Source organism: Oncorhynchus kisutch, linkage group LG1 (assembly GCF_002021735.2).
Source record: "Oncorhynchus kisutch isolate 150728-3 linkage group LG1, Okis_V2, whole genome shotgun sequence".
Lineage (NCBI taxonomy): Eukaryota > Metazoa > Chordata > Actinopteri > Salmoniformes > Salmonidae > Oncorhynchus > Oncorhynchus kisutch.
Window position 1 is genome coordinate 22794265 of NC_034174.2, and position 21542 is coordinate 22815806.

Sequence of the window (21542 nt, forward strand, 5' to 3'; positions counted from 1 at the left end):
GAGATCACCATTATTTACCTTAATCAGCATAAAAGGGAGTACAGTAGTTTGAGTCTGGTCCTGACTGCAGCTCCGTGTTTTCTCTATAGGAACTCTGTCTACGACAGGTCACTCTACTAACTACGTGATCGCTGTGGAGCTGCCCACCCACACCACCCAGAGATACTGGATCAAACAGGGAGTGGCCCTCATCTGTGCACTGGACTACTAAACACAATCAACACACACACAGTTTCCCTTTCACTTACTACATACACAACAAAAACATCAAAATCAAACAAACTGGACTTTCCTGGCAGGATGCACATTTTACTGAGGGGGAATGTTTGTATGTTTCTACAGTGCCTTCAGAAAGTATTCATACCCCTTGACTTATTCCACATTTTGTTGTGTTACTGCCTGAATTCAAAATATATTAAATTGAAATTTTGTCTCACCCATCTACACACAATACCCCATAACGACAAAGTGAAAACATGTTTTTAGACATTTTTGAAAATGTATTTAAAATTAAATACAGATATCTCAATTACATAAGTATTCACACCCCTGAGTCAATACTTTGTAGAAGCATTTTTGGCAGCGATTACAGCTATGAGTCTTTCTGGGTAAGTCTCTTAAGAGCCTTTCACACTAGGATAGTGCAACATTTGCCCATTATTTTTTTCAATGTTCTTCAAGCTCTGTCAATTTGTTGTTGATCATTGCTAAACAACCATTTTCGGATCTTTTCATAGATTTTGAAGTAGATTTAAATCAAAACTGTAAGTCAGCCACTCAGGAACATTCACTGTCTTCTGAGTAAGCAACTCCAGTGTAGATTTGTCCTTGTGTTTTAGGTTATTGATCTGCTGAATGGTGAATTCATCTCCCATTGTCTGGTGGAAAGCAGACTGAGGCTGGTTTTCCTCTAGGATTTTGCCTGTGCTTAGCCATTCCATTTCTTTTTTATCCTTTAAAACTCCCCAGTCCTTAATGATTACAAGCATACCCTTAACATGATGCAGCTACCATTATGCTTGAAAATATAGAGAGTGTTACTCAATAATGTGTTGTATTGGATTTGCCCCAAAGTTAATTGCTTTGACAATTTTTTTGCATTATTAATGCCTTGTTGCAAACCGGATGCATGTTTTGGAATATTTTTTATTCTGTACAGGCTTCCTTCTTTGCACTCTTTCAATTAGGTTAGTAATTGTGGAGGACCTACAATGTTGTTGATCCATCCTCAGTTTTCTCCTTTCACAGCCATTAAACTCTGTAACTGTTTTAAAGGCACCATTGGCCTCATGGTGAAATCCCTGAGCTGTTTCCTTCCTCTCTGGCAACTGAGTTAGGAAGGAAGCCTGTATCTTTGTAGTGACTGGGTGTATTGATACGCCTTCCAACGTGTAATTCATAACTTTACTAGGCTCAAAGGGATATTCAATGCCTGCATTTTTTTTTACCCATCTATCAATAGGTGCCCTCCTTCGCGAGGCATTGGAAAACCTCCCTGGTCTTTGTGGTTGAATCTGTGTTTTAAATTCACTGCTCGACTTAAGGACCTTACAGATAATTGTATGTGTGGGGTACAGAGATGAGGTAGTCATTCATAAATCATTTTAAACACTATTATTGCACACAGAGTGAGTCCATGCAACTTATTATGTGACTTTTTAAGCACCTTTTTATTCCTGAATTAATTTAGTCTTACCATAACAAACTGGTTGAATATTTATTGACTCAAGACATTTAAACTTTTCATTTTAAATGAATTAGTAAATATGTCAAAAAACATAATTACACTATGACATTATGGGTTATTGTGTGTAAGCCAATGACACAAAAAAAATCTACATTGAATTCATTTTAAATTCAGGCTGTAACACAAATGTGGAAAAAGTCAGCAGGTGTGAATACTTTCTGAAGGCATTGTACATTGCCAACCGCAGTGAAGTTTATTTTAGTTGTGCTATTTTGGAAGAGGAGAGCAATAAAGCATTTTCCTCCACTATAATCCGATAATATTTAAACTGATGAACCAGTAAGGCACACCGTTTATTCAATGCACTTTAAGACTGTATGCAAAGTTTAGTTCAGTCTATATTTAGTCTCTGCAATAAATGATATACTCTCAAGATGTCAGATTAAGCTATACCGTCATACTATTTATGTTGGATTACGTGTTTAAAATGACTGCCAGAATGACAATTTAGCTAAGCAGGTGATGTGGCCTGCTTCAGTTTTCAAGGATGTCCACCCCTCTTTCTTTACCCCCACCCTTCTCTCTATATATCTGTTTCTCTCTCCCTCTCTCTTGATCATCAGTTTTTTCCTTGCCACTCATTCATTGTTGCATTTGGGGAGGGTTTAAGCCTGGGTTATATTAAGCACTTTGTATTCAAATCACTCACCTGGGATGTCCTACAAAATGTTGACACACTTGTGCATGCTTGAAGGAGAGTTTGTTTAAAAGCAGATACATTTAAAAACACAAATTACCATCTACTCTGACAGATTGCAGTTAGTCTAGGGTATATATATATATGTTTTATTTAATTCCATTCAATTCTACCCTGTCGGGCCTAGCTGTCCTATTACAGACTACTAGTTATTTGCCGACAAAATGTACTGCTCCTTTAAGAGGAAGCCTGTTGAGAAATGACTTGAGTAGAGGGTAACGCTTACGCAAACTCCCCTCAGTTATTAGCCCATGTGACAAAAGGACGTTGGAAAGTTACGAGGCCAGTTTAACCGAAGGCATCTGACCAGAATTACACATTTTCTACTCTAGCCTATTCAAATGTGGACATGTTTATTGTTTTGTTTTTTACCCTGCGGATATGCAGGATTATTGTATTGAACTTGAATTTAATAATTGGTTGAAGAAGATCAATAGGCTGCTGTTGTGTATACCGTAAAGTATTTTCCATTTTATTTGAGAAAAGTTTTAGTACAAAACCTTTTTAATCGTGGGACTATTAACTCGTAGGCTATTGTCTTTTCAATGTTTTAAACATCCCGGGGCACACAGGAACTGGCCAGGAGAAAGTGAACACCGAATGCGCGCCCTTAGCGGTGTCAAGAAGTCATTTCTGCTTAGGGTAAATTACGGGACATTCGCGTCATTTCACTTTCAAAGTCATATTAGCCTTTTGAGGTCAGTTTTTAAAAAATCCTAGGTTACCACTCACAGACACATCTGTGTGACCATGCTACAAAATGGTAACGGTAAGGAGCAACCTTCTGAATCGCCGAAGGCTGAGCCAAAACTTGACACCACATCAGAACCTCAAACCGAACCAGACTCCACTGACAACGCGGCGCCGGCTGCACAGGAAGACACGAATTCCACGCAATTCCCTATGCCCGTTTACCCAAAATTGGAGATAAAGCGTAACGCGGTGACAGACGAGTATAAGATCTCCAGTCAGGTCCTTGGGTTGGGGATCAATGGGAAGGTTCTGGAATGCACCAATAAGAAGACTGGGGAGAAGTGCGCACTGAAGGTAATACCACCTACCTGTGGAAATAGCCTGTTTCTCAGAGTTTGAGTCCTGATCCCATTTGGTGATATTGGGATCTTGCATAATATATCCCTAGTCTTGATCAAATCATCTAGAAAAACTAAGGACTTTGACCTTTTGAGTATATTTGTATCAGATTTCTCTCTGCCTCTTCAAACTAATGACATTCTACATACATCTTCAATTGAGGAAAAGCAAGGAAAGACCATGATGGTGTAATAGCACAGCAATAACGTGTGTTTTGAGTGTGGTGTACCAGTATCCATACCAGATATCTTCTACATATCTATGTTTTTTTACGGCCAGCGTGTGCTGGCAGTGGCATATGACCCTTGCGTAGGGTATCCATTCCGGTGCTGACTATGCACCTGGAAGATGGGCATGGGGGAAAATGCAATGTGCTGAGGCTCGGAACAAATGTGGTACTCTGGTTTTGATTTGCACATGTGTGCTTTGCATGTTGCATACACTATTCTGGTTGAGAGGCAACAAACTTGTGATCTGACCAAATAGAACCAACATCATTGGCATGATGCAAGATACTGTTATCCTGCTGAGCTAAACGCCTAGGTTTTGCCCCAGAGCTGGTGGAATTAAAGTTTTCTCATCTCATACCTCAAATCAAAGTTTATTGGTTATGTACACAGTTTAGCAGATGTTATAGCGGGTGCAATGGAAAGCTTATGTTACTAGCTCCTAACAATGCAGTAAAATACACAAATAATATAAAAAAGAAGGAAAAACTTTAAAAAAATATTAAACTAATTCAATTAACAAGCCAAGTAGCACTGTAGCAGTAATTCAAATGCAATCTATACAGTGATGTAAAGTACTTAAGTAACAATACTTGAACGTACAATATTTTTTACATCTTTATACTTTACTACATTCCTAAAGAAAATAATATACTTTTTCTGACACGCAAAATTACTTGTTCCATTTTGAATGCTTAGAAGGACAGGAAATGTGTCTAATTCACACACTTATCAAGAGAACATCCCTGGTCATCCCTACTGCCTCTGATCTGGCGGACTCACTAAACACATGCTTTGTTTGTAAATCATGTATAAGGGTTGGAGCATGCCCCTGGCTATCCATAAATAAAAATACAATGGTGCCTAGTTTGCTAAATACTTTTGCTTTTGAAACTTAAGTATATTTTAGCAATTACATTTACTTTTGATACTTAAGTATATTTAAAACCAAATACTTTTAGACTTTTACTTAATTAAGTAGTATTTTACTGGATGACTTTCACTTTTACTTGAGTCATTTTCTATTAAGGTATCTTTACTTTTACTCACGTATGACAATTTTTCCACTACTGAATCTATACGTATATACACCACATGAATTTACACAAGATATACTAAGAATGATATGTACAGTGGTAGGTAGCGTGAGCTATTTCAAGAATATGGTATATAAATAAATATGTGGTGTTTATAAACAGTGTACTGAAATTGCAATGTAGAGTCCTAGGAATATTAGGAACACATACACACGTGACACACACAGACATTGTTCTGGTCAAGCAATGGAAAGCTGTCACCGCCAGTACAGGGCTACAGAGGGAGCGATTTACTGGCCACAGCGGTTCAGCCGGATCAGAATCCCCAAACCAGGGACACAGAGTCACACACACACAGGACAAGAGGGGGGCGGGTCAGGACAAAATGATTGGATAGAGTACAGAATCAGAGAGAGAGGAGAACAGAAGAGAGAAAGTCATTTTACAGGGGAGCAGAGTCTTATGTGTCTGAAATTGTCCTGAATTCAAGTCAATCTTGTCAATCACATTCAGTTTTTAGAGTTTTCAGAGTTTGAGACAAAATACCGCAGAGTACAATTAGTCGGGAAAACACCATTTGTCAAGTGGATGCTGTGGATAATTAGTACTGAGCATGTTAAATTGGATTACTTTATATTGGCCTGCTGTCTGACATTGTCTGCTATAGTTGCCTATTGCAGGTAAGAAGTTGTGTTGTTATAGTCTGGCTGACACCTAACTCAAAGTCCTCCTGACTTCAGAGTCTGGAAAGGCTATTGTGATGTTGTCGGCACGATGTGTTGATAATTAATGGGATGTCCCTTTTTACTGATTGGATTTCTTCTATGTCTCTCACTCACACCCACATGGACAACCACACACAGCCCCCTAAGCCCGCCCCCTTCCAATACAACGGTTGGATTTTCAAATCCAAACAACATAAAGTATTAACCTCCCAGGATGATTTATTTTTATAGAGAACGAATCCAAGCTCAGCCCATTTCTGTGTGAATACTGCATTCACAACGGACTCCTGAACAGACCAGTGTGTCACTGCTCCCCCTCTGCTGTGTACCATGTGAGTCGCATCATCCAGTCTAGTGTTGTTTAGCCATTTCATTGCAATCACAGCTGGGTGTCTCACCAGGTGCCTGATCACAGCAGTGTAGATAAGGTTAGGGTTAGGTTTAAAATCAGATTTTAAGATGATAAATTGTAGAAATAGGCAGAGTTTATGACTTTGTGGCTGTGGTAACTAGTGATGACCAGGTCACAGTAACCAGGAACTACCCATGGAGTCAAAGGGCAAAGCTGCCCTACATGGGCCCTCACTCAGACCTCATTTACAAGCTTGTTTAAGGCTGGAGAGCGAGAGAAATTGAAATAATTAAAATATTGATTGCAGGGACACCACCACCCACTGTATGCCAAATAAAACACAAAGTGTGACGTGGATTGGAAAATATTCTGGCAGGCGTGTGGTGGTGTTTGTGATTGTACAGAAACCAGCCTCTGTTTATACAGTAGTTATTAAACCTTCAGTTGCCTGGGTGAGCCTTGTGCATCAAGAATCACATTGACACTGCTGGTAATTTACAATTCGATTTCCCCTTTGTTTTTAATACATGACAAACAGGCATAGAGAGAACGAGGCATGGGGGTGAAGGGCTGTCAAGCTCAGTCACTTTTTAATTAAGTCCACTCCTGAGTGCTAAGTGTAATGGATGGGTTTAATTCACTCTACTAGACCTGGAGTGAAGCCATCCTTTTAATCTAATTCAATTAAAGCGATCAGGGTTCTCTCGTCTTGGACTTGCCTGGCTGCCAGCTCTAAGAATCAGTGTCTAGCATGAAAATACCCTGTGTTGTTCCATGAAGGAACTCCTGAGATTCAATTTGCTGTATGTTCCATTAGAACCTCTATTTGGCAGGTGAATGTTCCATTCTGGAACTCCCATTTCTTCCAACCAAACTTTTACTGCACTCTCTTCATAGCCAAGCTCTTCTTCTTTCAAATTGTTTTTAGATTAATTTCATTGTAAAGTTTTGCATCTATCTGGTTTTAGCTCACTGTTCAGTTTTTTCAGCTTCTGTTAATCTTTGTGGTTGTTCTTCTTATATTATAAGCCATTGGCAGGGCTTTTCCTTCTTGGCAGGGTTAGCAGGGTTGTGGTCCATCTGTGTCCCACTTAAATTACTATGCTTTCGTTTCACATGAAAGTGATCTGAGAACCTGTAGTGTGTAGCAGAGTGAACCTACTAACCAGAACAGTGCCCCCAGCCCCAGGAAAGTCAGCCATGCCAATAAAAACAGTTAATCAGTCAGAGAGGGATGGCGGGATGATATGTATTATCGATTAAACATACTGTTCATGTGAATGTATATTTCAGGATTATATCTGACTACATACCTCAAAGAGGTATTACTATGAAGTACTATATTAGTACAATGTAACAATGTCTACCTGTGTAGCCTACAATATATGTTATTACAATATATTTGCAAAGATTTAGCTACATTTTGTTTCAAGTGGGATCTTATTTTCTCGTCAGTATCATATGTTACTAATCTAATATCAGCAGTATCTCTTAATTTTAACATTCATAAGGCCTTCAGTATACACTGAGTGTACAAAACATTAGGAACACTACTCATTCCATGACAGATTGACCAGGTGAATCCAAGTAAAAGCTATGATCCCTTATTGTCAGTTGTTAAATCCACTTCAGTCAGTGTAGAGGAAGGTGAGGAGACAGGTTGAAGAAGGATTTGTAAGCCTTGAGACAATTGAGACATGGATTATGTATGTGTGCCATTCAGAGGGTGAATGGGCAAGACGAAAGATTGAAGTGTCTTTGAACGGTGTATGGTAGTAGGTGCCAGGCGCACTGGTTTGAGTGTGTCAAGAACTGCAACACTGCTGGGTTTCACGCTCAACAGTGTTCTGTGTGTATCAAGAATGGTCCACCACCCAATGGACATCCAGCCAACTTGACACTGTGGGAACAATTGGAGTCAATATGGGCCCACATCCCTGTAAAACGCTTTCCTAATATTTTGTACACTTAGTGTACGTGTTAGGTTATTATTTTTTTAATTCCTGGAGTTAGTGGTTCTTTACACTCCCTAGCTACTTACTCGTTTACTCTATTTTCTTCACTTTATTGGTTGAATAGAGACTTAGGGCTCTATTCAATCCATACGGTGGTAGTTCAATGTTACAGCGTAATATCCATGTAAAGGCAATGTCCCTGCGTTAGTGGAGACTGCATTCACGGTAAACGCTGCATATGTCAGAAATTAACTTTACATTTATCACGCTGTCTTGAATAGAGCACTTATAAAGCGAAAGGTATGTTAGACAAACTATTACTGAGATACACAGATTGATATCCAGACTGCCCTCAACCTTGAACAGTTTCTAAACTTCATCATTTACATCAACGTGTAAAGCTTTGATGTTGTACCAGTGTGTGTGTGAAAAGGTCTATGATTTGAAAATATGAGATTCTTAAATGGATATCAAGACACAATGCTCTGTTAGGAAGGGGCTGGGTAGATTAAACCAGATTAAGCCTGTCTCACTGCCGGGGCCTCAGCAGAGAAGGGGCTGATTGGTTGATAGGGGAATCAGGGACAGGTGTGCTCTCAGGGCCCATAGTGTCTGCAGAGGGCCCAGATGATGTCACCTCACATTAGAAATGAGTCCATTTGAGGATTAACTCACTCAACTTTGTGTGTCTTAAATCAAATTCATTACGACAGGTTTTGACTTTACAGTGAAATGCTTACCTATGAGCCCTTTGCCAACAATGCAGAGATAAAAAGTATGAACAATTTGCTGGGAAAAAAAGGAAATGGCAACACAATAAAATAACAAGGCTATAAGGGCACAAGACGAGACACAAATGTAGACACAGGAGGCAGATGGTAAAGCTCCGATATTTATTATAGCAAAGGGAGTAGGCAAAGGCAGGTCGGGGACAGGTGAGAGTTCGTAAACCAGGTCAAAGTCCAAACAGTACCAGAAGATAGGCAGTCTCGAGGTCAGGCCAGGCAGGGGTCAGAAACCAGATCCAAGTCCAAAACAGTACAAGGGGATAGGCAGGCTGGTAGTCAGAACAGGCAGAGTGGTCAGGCAGGCGGGTTCGGAGTCAGGACAGGCAAGGTTCGAAACCAGGAGGACTAGAAACAAACAGAGACTAGGAAAAATAGGAGCAAGGAAATACGCTGGTTGACTTGGCAAACAAGACGAACTCGCACAGAGAGACAGGAAACACAGGGATATATACATTGGGGATAACACGCGACACCTGGAGGGGGTGGAGACAATCACAAGGACAGGTGAACCAGATCAGGGTGTGACAAAGGCTATTGTTATGAACCGGCTCGTAGCCCATAACAAAGAGGAAGACAATACGGAGATTAAACAAGCATATTTATTAAATAAAGTAAACTATATCCATGTAACAATGGTGTGTGTAGTCAGTAGTGTGAGTGAGTGGATGTGTGAATAGATGTTAATAATGAGGGGTTTTGAGAGGTGCCAAAACGAATTAACAAAAATATGCCACAACCAAAATCCAAGTGTGTCTACATGGAGAGTCTCCTCAATCTATGGGAGAAAGGTGTATTTATCCCCGGGACACACCCGAGCACAGGTGTGTCCAATTTTGCTGACGACGCTCCCTGGCCAACATCCAGTGAGATTGCAGAGCGCCAAATTCAAATACAGAAATACTCATTATAAAAATTCAGAAAACAAAACCTATTTTACATAGGTTTAAAGATTAACTTCATGTGAATCCAACCACGGTGTCAGATTTGAAAAATGCTTTAAATAATACCTTACGATTATTTGCGAACATAGCCCAACAGACAAATCATTACAAACATTAACCAGCCAAGTAGAAGAGTTACACAAGTCAGAAATAGAGATCAAATTAATCCCTTACCTTTGATGATCTTCATATGTTTGCACTCAGAAGACATTCATTTACTTAACAAATGTTCCTTTTGTTCGATAAAGTCTCTTTATATCAAAAAACCTCAGTTTTGTTTGCGTGTTTTCTTCAGTAATCCACAGGCTCAAACGCAGTCAAAACAGGCAGACCAAAAAAATCAAAATTGTGTCCGTAAAGTTCATAGAAACATGTCAAACGATGTTTATATTCAATCCTCGGGTTGTTTTTAGCCTAAATAATCGATAATATTTCAACCGGACAATAACGTCGTCAATATAAAAGGTAAACAAGAAAGGCACTCTCTCGGGATTGCGCATGAAAAAGCTCTGTGACACGGCAGGGTCCACTCATTCAGACTGGTCTTACTCCCTCATTTATCAGAATACAAGCCTAAAATTGTCGCAACCCCTATTACCAGCCTGTTCAACCTCTCTTTCATCTCGTCTGAGATCCCCAAGGATTGGAAAGCTGCCGCAGTCATCCCCCTCTTCAAAGGGGGAGACACCCTGGACCCAAACTGTTACAGACCTATATCCATCCTGCCCTGCCTATCTAAGGTCTTCGAAAGCCAAGTCAACAAACAGGTCACTGACCATCTCGAATCCCACCGTACCTTCTCCGCTGTGCAATCTGGTTTCCGAGCCGGTCATGGGTGCACCTCAGCCACACTCAAGGTACTAAACGACATCATAACCGCCATCGATAAAAGACAGTACTGTGCAGCCGTCTTCATCGACCTCGCCAAGGCTTTCGACTCTGTCAATCACCATATTCTTATCGGCAGACTCAGTAGCCTCGGTTTTTCGGATGACTGCCTTGCCTGGTTCACCAATTACTTTGCAGACAGAGTTCAGTGTGTCAAATCGGAGGGCATGCTGTCCGGTCCTCTGGCAGTCTCTATGGGGGTGCCACAGGGTTCAATTCTCGGGCCGACTCTTTTCTCTGTGTATATCAATGATGTTGCTCTTGCTGCGGGCGACTCCCTGATCCACCTCTACGCAGACGACACGATTCTATATACTTTCGGCCAGTCTTTGGACACTGTGCTATCTAACCTCCAAACAAGCTTCAATGCCATACAACACTCCTTCCGTGGCCTCCAACTGCTCTTAAACGCTAGTAAAACCAAATGCATGCTTTTCAACCGGTCGCTGCCTGCACCTGCATGCCCGACTAGCATCACCACCCTGGATGGTTCCGACCTAGAATATGTGGACGTCTATAAGTACCTAGGTGTCTGGCTAGACTGCAAACTCTCCTTCCAGACTCATATCAAACATCTCCAATCGAAAATCAAATCAAGAGTCGGCTTTCTATTCCGCAACAAAGCCTCCTTCACTCAAGCCGCCAAGCTTACCCTAGTAAAACTGACTATCCTACCGATCCTCGACTTCGGCGATGTCATCTACAAAATGGCTTCCAACACTCTACTCAGCAAACTGGATGCAGTCTATCACAGTGCCATCCGTTTTGTCACTAAAGCACCTTATACTACCCACCACTGCGACTTGTATGCTCTAGTCGGCTGGCCCTCGCTACATATTCGTCGCCAGACCCACTGGCTCCAGGTCATCTACAAGTCTATGCTAGGTAAAGCTCCGCCTTATCTCAGCTCACTGGTCACGATGGCAACACCCATCCGTAGCACGCGCTCCAGCAGGTGTATCTCACTGATCATCCCTAAAGCCAACACCTCATTTGGCCGCCTTTCGTTCCAGTACTCTGCTGCCTGTGACTGGAACGAATTGCAAAAATCGCTGAAGTTGGAGACTTTTATCTCCCTCACCAACTTCAAACATCAGCTATCTGAGCAGCTAACCCATCGCTGCAGCTGTACATAGTCTATTGGTAAATAGCCCACCCTTTTCACCTACCTCATCCCCGTACTGTTTCTATTTATTTACTTTTCTGCTCTTCTGCACACCAATATCTCTACCTGTACATGACCATCTGATCTTTTATCACTCCAGTGTTAATCTGCAAAATTGTAATTATTTGCCTACCTCCTCATGCCTTTTGCACACATTGTATATAGACCCCCCCTTCGTTTTCTACTGTGTTATTGACTTGTTAATTGTTTACTCCATGTGTAACTCTTTGTTGTATGCTCACACTGCTATGCTTTATCTTGGCCAGGTCGCAGTTGCAAATGAGAACTTGTTCTCAACTAGCCTACCTGGTTAAATAAAGGTGAAATAAATAAAAAAATAAATAAATAAATAAAACAATTTCTAAAGACTGTTGACATCTAGTGGAAGGCATAGGAACTGCAATTTGAGTCCTAGGTCAATGGATACTGTAATGGCATTGAATAGAAAACTACAACAACAAAAAACAACTTCCTGAAGGGATTTTTCTCAGGGTTTCGCCTGCCAAATCAGTTATACTCACAGACACTATTTTAACAGTTTTGGAAACTTTAGAGTGTTTTCTATCCAAATCTACCAGTTATATGCATATCATATCTTCTGGGCCTGAGTAGCAGGCAGTTTAATTTGGGCATGCTTTTCATCCAAAATTCCTACCCTATAGAAGTTAAGGAAAACAAGAGCAATGATAAAATAATTTGTTAGACAGGGTGAGAGGCTCGTCACCCCCCCCCCCATAAAACCTGGGACCACCAAGGACCCCGGGAACACCACACCATCCAAACATAAACAAACCAAATACAGGGAACAGGGAATACAAAGTAAACAGTGTCCAGTCACATGGAGGGCACGCATATGTCACAACACGCTGTATCTCTGAAGAAACTATAGAACCACTGATGGATGGGGATCAGCATCCCCAACGTCAATATCGTGTTCTATTAAGTTTGTAAGTGTAGGTGTATCAGGAAACAAAACTGGAAAACTCAGAATCAGATCGACCAACTCGTCTCGCCAATCAGCAGGTAGATGAGCGAGAAGGCTATCCAAAATATCCAGTGACTCTGAATTGTTTATATCTACCCTGCAGTACGCAGTCATCGGGACATCCTCCTCACCATGAGGCTACTGGCCCAGACCTAGCATGACAAAAACAAGAACCCGACGATGTAACGGTACCGACCAAAATAACAGGTTACCGTCCTCTGCAGACTCCCACTGTTCGGCCCCAGAGGAACGTGCGTAATAGGGACAATTGGCAGCAGAGCAATAACCTGGTCACCTGGACTAAAGTGACGAGGCTCAGCTCGCAGATCAAATATTCATTTCATCCTCACCTGTGAAGATGATAGCTTCTCTTTAGCCATCTCACCAGCGGCATACAGGCGTCACCGGTAATCACAAGATAACAGGGACTGAGGTGGCTTAGGAGACTTCCAGTCATCCTGGAGCACCGCTAGAATCCCGCGCACATTATGTCCGAACACTAAGTAATTTGGACTGAAACCTGTGCTCTCCTGTGAAACCTCCCTGACGTCTACCGGTAACCATGGCAACACCTCCATCTCCGTACAATAAGCTCTCAGCAAATACTTAAGTGTTTGATGGAAACGTTCCAGCGCTCCTTGACTCTGCAAGTGATAGTTGCTAGCCAAATTGTATTTAATATGGAACTGTTGGAGAGCCTGACCAAACAGATGAGAGGTGAAATTAGAACCTTGGTCACTGAATAACCTTAGCGATTTCAAACAGCGAGAAACTGAGTCAAAGCTTTTAGCACAGACTTAGTTGTGATAGACCGGAGAGGATAGGCAGCAGGAAACTTAGTGGTCTGACACATCACAGTGAACAGGTAACTACTACCATTCTTAGATCAAGACAGAGGGCCAACAGTCAATAATCAGACAGTCAAAAGGCTGGCTGAGTACGGGAAAAGGAAATAGCGGTACCGGCTTAATAGCTTGATTTGGTGAGTGCATTTATAAAGAAGTGCATTGGAGATGTTGTACCCACTGTGACTATTAAAACCTACCCTATCCAGAAACTGTGGATGTGTGGCAGAATTCGCGCAAAACTGAAAGCGTGATCCACCGCATTTAACCATGGAAACCATATAAACAGTGTAGCTATTCCCTCCGCAAGGCAATCAAACAAGTGAAATGCCAGTACAGGGACAAGGTTGAGTCGCAATTCAATGGCTCAGACACGAGATGTATGTGGCAGGGTCTACAGGAAATCACGGCATACTAAAAGAAATCCAGCCACGTCACGGACACCGACGTCATGCTTCCAGACAAACTAAACACCTTCTTTGCCCGCTTCGAGGATAATACAGTGCCACCGTCTTGGCCCGCTAACAAGGACTGCGCCGCCCTCTCTCTCCTTCTCCGTGGCTGACGTAAGTAAAATATTTAAACGTGTTAACCCTCGCAAGGCTACTGGCCCAGACAGCATCCCTAGCCGGGATACTCAAAGCATGTGCAGACCAGCTGGCTAGTGTGTTTACGGACATATTCAATCTCTCCCAATCCCACTCTGTTATTCCCACATGCTTTAAGATAGCTACCATTGTTTCTGTACCCAAGAAGGCAAAGATGAACTAAATGACTACCACCTCGTAGCACCCACTTCTGTCATCATGGAGTGCTTTGAGAGACTAGTCAAGGATCATATCACCTCCACCTTACCGGCCAACCTAGACCCACTTGAATTTGCATACCGCCCCAGCAGGTCCACAGATGACGCAATCGCCATCACACTGCACACGGCCCTATCCCATCTGGACAAAAGGAATACCTATGTAAGAATGCTGTTCATTGACTACAGCTCAGTATTCAACACCATAGTACCCTCCAAGATCATCATCAAGCTGGAGGCCCTGGGTCTTAACCCCTCCCTGTGCAACTGGGTCCTGGACTTTCTGACAGGCCGCCCCCAGGTGGTGAAGGTAGGAAACAACATCTCCATTTCGCTGACCCTCAACACTGGGGCCCCACAAGGGTGCGTGCTCAGCCCCTCCTGTACTCCCTGTTCACCCACGAATGCGTGGCCATGCACGCCTCCAACTCAATTATCAAGTTTGCAGACGACAACAGTAGTGGGCTTGATTACCAACAATGACGAGACGGCCTACAGGGAGGAGGTGAGGGTGTGTGGTGTCAGGAAAACAACCTCTCACTCAACGCCAACAAAACAAAGTAGATGATTGTGAACTTCAGGAAACAGCAGATGAAGCACCCCCTCTATCCACATCAAAGGGACAGCAGTGGAGGAGGTGTAAAGTTGTAAGTTCCTCGGTGTACACATCACAGACAAACTGAAATGATCCACTCAACAGTGCCTCTTCAACCTCAGGAGGCTGAAGAAGTTTGGCTTGTCACCCTAAACCCTGACAAACTTTTACAGATGCACAATCGAAAGCATCCTGTCAGGCTGTATCACTGCAACACCCTCAACCGGTCTGCACAACGCATCACTGGGGGCAAACTACCTGCCCTCCATGACACCTACAGCACCGATGTCACAGGAAGGCCAAAAAGATCATCAAGGACAACAACCACCCGAGCCACTGCCTGTTCAGACCGCTACCATCCAGAAGGCGAGGTCAGTACAGGTGCATCAAAGCTGGGACTGAGAGACTGAAAAACAGCTTCTATCTCAAGGCCATCAGGCTGCTAAATAGCAATCACTAACTCAGAGAGGCTGTTGCCTACATTGAGAACCAATCAATGGCCACTTTAATAAATGGATCACTCTAAATAATGCCACTTTAATAATGTTTACATATCTCACATTACTCACATCACATGTATGTATATACTGTATTTTATACCGACTATTGCACCTTGCCTATGCCGCTCGGCCATCGCTCATCCATATACTTACATGTACATATTCTCATTCACCCCTTTAGATTTGTGTGTATTAAGTAGTTGTTGGGGAATTTTTAGATTACATGTTAGATATTACTACACTGTCGGAACTAGAAGCACAAGCATTTCGCTACACTCGCATTGACATTGCTAACCATCTGTATGTGACAAATAACATTTTATTTAATTTTAAATGACAGGTTTTGAGGAACGCAGAAACATCCCTCTTTAAACTAGGCCAAAATAAATGGTTCAGTATGCAATTGTAGGTTTTCCTGGAGGATCAGATGTCCAGCAACATCATCGTGGGAACTTTTCAACATCAACTCACAAAACTTGACTGGTACAATATGACATAATGGCTCCGGAGGGGATGGCTGCCGTTTCACTGGCCCCTAACCAACTTTGCTATTTTTTATATTTTTTTGTAATTCATTTTGTATCTAATGTCGTTGCTACCATCTCTTATGACCGAAAAGAGCTTCTGGACATCAGAACAGCGATTAATCACCTCGAACTGGACGAAGATTATCTTTAATGAGTCTGACATGAAGGATATACTGCTTCCCGGAGACCAGGCCCTCATCCCGTCATTCGCATGAAGAAAAGACAGAAATACAGGGGGTGGAGGTCTGGGTGCCTTGCGAGAATTTGTCAGTGAGTGAGTAAACCACCAATACCCTCGGTAATTACGCATTGTATCCCGCTGCCATGGAAACCCCCCCCCCCAGCACGCTGGCAGATTCCCCCAAGCCACGGATGTGCCCCCGAGACAACTGCTCAATCCAATGACACCACACAAAAATAACAAAACAAAATAACCATTCCCAACGTATTCCAACGTGGAACACGTCGCTAAGCCTAACTGGGGAAAAGAAAGGCTATAGCGCCGGGTAGCAAATAGCATTAACCTACCCAAATCTCCCACTGAGGTAAACAGCAGATTGTACTCACCTCCTCGGACCGATGTCCCAACAGCAAGTAGAGCAAGAGTTTCCAGCCTGGGAAAGGGCCTGGAAAATAACTAATGTTACTCTCTCCAACACAGCACACAACCAACTATCCACCGCAGTGACAAGTTTACCAAACAAACAGCAACCAAAACTAAGGACCAAACAGCACACCTCAAAAAAAACGAATCACCTAAAGAGTTTAACACTAACTCCACGTTTGCTCCCAAACAAAATACACTTACCAGTTAGCTTAATAACACTAGTATTAGGCCTACTGGCATATTTCTTTCATGCAACACACCTGTTTGATTATGTCACTGATACGTCTGGAGTGCAATAAAGATTGTGTCATCTGTGGATCTGTTGTGACAGTTTGCAAATTGGAGTGGGTCCCGGGTGTGGGATGATGGTGTTGATGTGAGCCATGACCAGCCTTTCAAAGCATTTCATGACTACAGATGTGAGTGCTACAGGGCGATAGTCATTTAGACAGGTTACCTTGGCATTCTTGTGCCCACAGGGATTATGGTATAGTATGCTTGAAACATGTAGGTATTACAGACTGGGTCAAGGAGAGGTTGAAAATGTACAAAAGTTTTCCAACGTTGCCAGTCTTGCCTACATTGCATTTATATTTTAGTCATTTAGCAGACACTTATCCAGAGCGACTTACATTTACTCAAATTAGGAATTAGTCACAGGGAATTTCTTCACTATACAGGAAATTAAGGGCATGAGGACCCATAGAACACAATAAGGCGAGGTCGAAAATGTACAGGTTAGGGTAATGTAATCATTTCATGTGGCAGCGTTCGAAAATAAACGTTTGTCGTTAAGGGTAGACCAAGGCGCAGTGTGATTTGAGTTCATCATATTTTATTAAAATGTGAACCAGCAAAATAAACAATACAATGAACGAAAAGCTTCATTGTGCAAAAATACATGCAACCAAACAAAGACAAGATCCCACAACTGAAGGTGGGAAAACGGGCTGCCTAAGTATGATCCCCAATCAGAGACAACGATAGACAGCTGCCTCTGATTGGGAACCATACTAGGCCAACAAAGAAAAAGAAAACATAGATATACAAAAACTAGAGTACCCACCCTAGTCACACCCTGACCTAACCAAAATATAGAGAATAAACAGGGATCTCTAAGGTCAGGGCGTGACACCAGCGCCATTGCTGATTTTATTCTACAGGATAGCATTGAAAACGTGACCAGAGATCGGGTAGTAGAGTGCCTGTAGATAATTTGAAAAACGTTTAAATGAAAACAATAACAGTAAAATAGTTATGCTATGTGTTTGCTGAGTAGTTAGCTGAAATTCACTACGTTTGTGTTTATTTTCCAAGTTTGATGGCAAACTTTGTGTACTGCTAACATTCACTTCCTGTCATTTTCCCTCATATTGCTAGTCCCATTGTTTAGAATTCTTCCGCATTTATGCAAAGACATGGGATATCAGAATCCTCTTGTCCTAACCTGTGTATTTTCGACCTAGCAATAAGGTATCCAATATTCACTCTCACATGCTCTCCAGATACTGAACAGGAGTACGGACCACTCTTTTAGAGATACTGTGGGTTGTGAAGAATAACAGACATCAGTTAAAGAGGCCAACGGAAGTCCTTCGCTTCCACTTTCAACATACCCTGCAACAAAAAGGGAAGGACTTCCTCTTTATGGAGACTATCACTATAGGCATGGGTATAAAAATATACTTACACACTCATTAATGATAAAGAAGACACGCCTAAGCACATGTATACTCTAAACCAGCCAAACTCAACTGGCGGATTGCGGTCCGGGTCCGGACCCAGAGAAGGATCAATCCAGACCGGACATCATCTCATTTTGTTATATAAAAGTCAATACATTATTTTTTAGAAAGCTTTAAAATCAACCGGGCGCAGCGGCCTCTTTATCACTGTCTCTCTCAAAGCAACACTATACTAGTGCTCCGTCTAATCCAATCCCATGGTTATATGCAAATACAAATCACATTAATCCAAATATCCTCTGCGGAACCTTGGGACAAGCAGGCAGAATGAAACAGAAAGATTTGACAGCGCTTCAACTGTAAATATCACAGCTAGAAGGAGCTTAGTCACGAGTATCTTTGCTAATATGGCTTGTAACATTTTTTTTTGCACAAAACCAATGTGCCTGATATGCAGTGAGTCCGTGGCTCTCGTGAAGTGTGCCAATGTTAAGCACTATTATGACACCAGGCGTAGTAAATTCGATCAGACGTATCCCCTAAACACAGAGATGAGAACAAACAAGATTAACCCAACTCAAATCCCAATATGAAAGGTCCACCAAAGTCCTTGTCAATTTCCTTACAGCCCAACAACATGCAATGGAGGGTTCACTGAGGATAGCTTGGGTTTTGTGAAAACACAAAAATACTTTTTCAGACACTGAGATGATGAAAGGATGCATGTTTGAAGTTGCTGACACCTTGCTTGAAGGTAAACAAAAAGATGAGCTCAGGGAAAATCTCAAACAGATCCCACGGTCAGATTCCACAGCAATGAGGAGAACTGAAATATTAGCTGAAGATTTAACTCCACAACTTGATGAGGCCATTCAGAATGCAGCATGCATTTCATTATCTGTGGATGACCACTGTCACGCCCTGACCTTAGAGAGCCGTTTTATTTCTCTATTTGGTTAGGTCAGGGTGTGAATTGGGTGGGCATTCAATGTTTTCTATTTCTTTGTGTTTGGCCGCGTGTGGTTCCCAATCAGAGGCAGCTGTCTATCGTTGTCTCTGATTGGGAATCATACTTAGGCAGCCTTTTTCCCACCTAATGTTGTGGGTAATTATGTCTTTTCTGTGTGTGTTTGTGTGCGCCACGGTTGCGTCACGTTTGTTTCTGTTTACCTGTTCTTTTTGTGAAAGTTTCACTACGATTAAAAGAAATGTGGAATTACATGCACGCTGCGCCTTGGCTCATCCATGACAGGGAGTTTGAAGACAGTGAACGTGACATCATATCACGGCATAATCCATCAATCTGTCCTGTGTGCTAGTCTGGGAAAATAGTATTCTGAGGTCATGACAACATTGATGAAACTGATAAACGTTTTGAGTGCCACATCATCCATACAACACCGCCTGCTACGGGGCATCCTGACAGAGGCCAATGCCAGTTTTGATTACTTACTAATGCATGACAATCTCAGCAAAGGCAGGGTTTGGGAATGCTTTTGGGCCCTTCAGGAGGAAATCAAAGCCTTCTTATCACAAGAAAAGAGTGACAAGACAACTCAGTTTTGTCTGTTTTTGGAAGATGAGGAGAAGATGGAAACAGTTGCATTTTTGACAGACATTACATCTCACACCTTAATCAACTGAATGTTAATCTGCAGGGACGGTTCAACACAGTGTGTGATATGATAACAGCAGTCCGGGCTTTCCAGAAGAATTTGGAGCTTTTCAAGAATGATCCCCAGGGAGAACTTGTCCACTTCTCCAATCTTCTGGTGCAAACGCAGGGAGACAAAGATGTTCTCAACCATGTTGATTTCATCCAGAAGCTGATGGATAACTTCAAGGCTCACTTTGATGACTTCACTGTTGGAAGTGAACTGCTGGTGCTCATCCAGAACCCCTTCTTGGTCACATGTGTGGCAAAGTTGTCAGAAGAAGCAAAACAGATCTTCAGATGTGTAGATGTTGCATCACTGCAGATGGAGTTGATTGAGCTGCAAGAAAATGTGTCTTTAAAAGGAGCAGACTGGTGATTGTAACCCTGTTACTTTCTGGGGAAAGATGGTGCCTGCAGCTGATGTCCCTGTTCAAGAAACTGGCACTATACATCCTGACCATCCTGACCACATACAGCTGGGAATCAGCCTTCTCCACAATTAACTTTATTACAAACAAATACCGCACCAGGCTCACCAATGAACACCTGCTCCAGTGTCTCAGAGTTGCTCTCACACTTTTGTGCCAAAGTTCAAAGCATTGGCAGGAGACAGAAAGTGTAATTTCTCTCATTAATGCAGGGCAAGGCCCAGAGTGACTTATACATGAACATTGCATGGCCCACAGTGACCTTCTGTGCATTCAGATGATTTTTTTTTGTTGAATTATCCTTTGTTCTCCAGAAAACGTGCACTTCGTTTTTATTCAAGGCCCAATGGTTCACAGTGCACTTTTTGCATAGACAATTATGCAACCACTTTTGTTTTTCAGCAATGTTGTAATTCATTCAAATTCTTAGTCTCATTTCATGTATTTAATGTACATTTTATATAACAACATGTGTCCAAAGTCGTAGACGACTATGTTTGTTACTACGCTGTACCACAGCGCCGATAAAGAACAATATCCAACCAGACCTTTGCCACCTCGGGAATTTGTGTCACTGGACCTTTTCAAATAGTAGTTGAGTACTTCTGCTCTAAACACACACATAAAAACACACTAATTCACAATATAAATATGCATCTACTAAAACGAAGGATCAGTTTTATTATTTTGTGTGAAATGTATATAAAACCTAGTTCCTGCTTCCTCTTGTAACATTGTAAATCTTCAAAAAGGGTTGATGACTGTTTTGGTGGAAGTTTTAACAGTGTATTTTATTAACTGCTCTTAACAACACATGTGTAACTTGGCCACTCATAGGCCATTCAGTTTGGATGGATGATGCCATGAGGATATGATGAGATCTTGTCTCTTAGGACCAAATTCTAACTTTTGTCCACTTTACCTGTGTTAAAAAAATGCATTAGTTGTTCATTGAGGGAGACAGGTTGCCGATTATGACTTCTGTTATCGAATGAGACCTTTAAGTCCGTTTATAGCCAGTCATTCTAAAACCACAGCACGTTATCATATAATTGAATCTGTAAAAAGTGTGTTAGAGATTGTGTAAGGTTGTGGTAAAGGATGAGGGGTAGCCAGACTGGCTGTGTTGTGTTCTGTTCTCAGCTGGCTGGTCTTGTATCCAGCTGGAGCCCACTCTGTCACTGTCAGCACCCAAAAATATCCTCTGATGGAAGACAGGTGCTATGTCAAGGCCTGCTGTGTGTGTGTGCGCAGTGCGTATTCGTGCGTATGTGTGTGTCTGTGCATGTGTTAT

General features: G+C 42.0%; 2 protein-coding genes across 2 annotated transcripts in view; both read left to right on the forward strand.

Annotated features, from left to right (window-relative positions):
• The window catches only part of dnah1 (dynein, axonemal, heavy chain 1), a 67283-nt gene extending 65150 nt beyond the window's left edge, over nt 1-2133 (forward strand). Inside the window, exon 78 of the mRNA XM_031833868.1 lies at nt 90-2133. Within this exon, the coding sequence (XP_031689728.1) occupies nt 90-211 (122 nt within the window). The 3' untranslated portion in view covers nt 212-2133. The remainder of the gene's footprint in view (nt 1-89) is intronic.
• A 548-nt stretch (nt 2134-2681) lies between these two features.
• LOC109897309 (MAP kinase-activated protein kinase 3) overlaps nt 2682-21542 on the forward strand; it is a 37260-nt gene continuing 18399 nt past the window's right edge. The window contains exon 1 of the mRNA XM_020491835.2: nt 2682-3491. Coding sequence (XP_020347424.1) covers nt 3195-3491 — 297 coding nt within the window. The 5' untranslated portion in view covers nt 2682-3194. The remainder of the gene's footprint in view (nt 3492-21542) is intronic.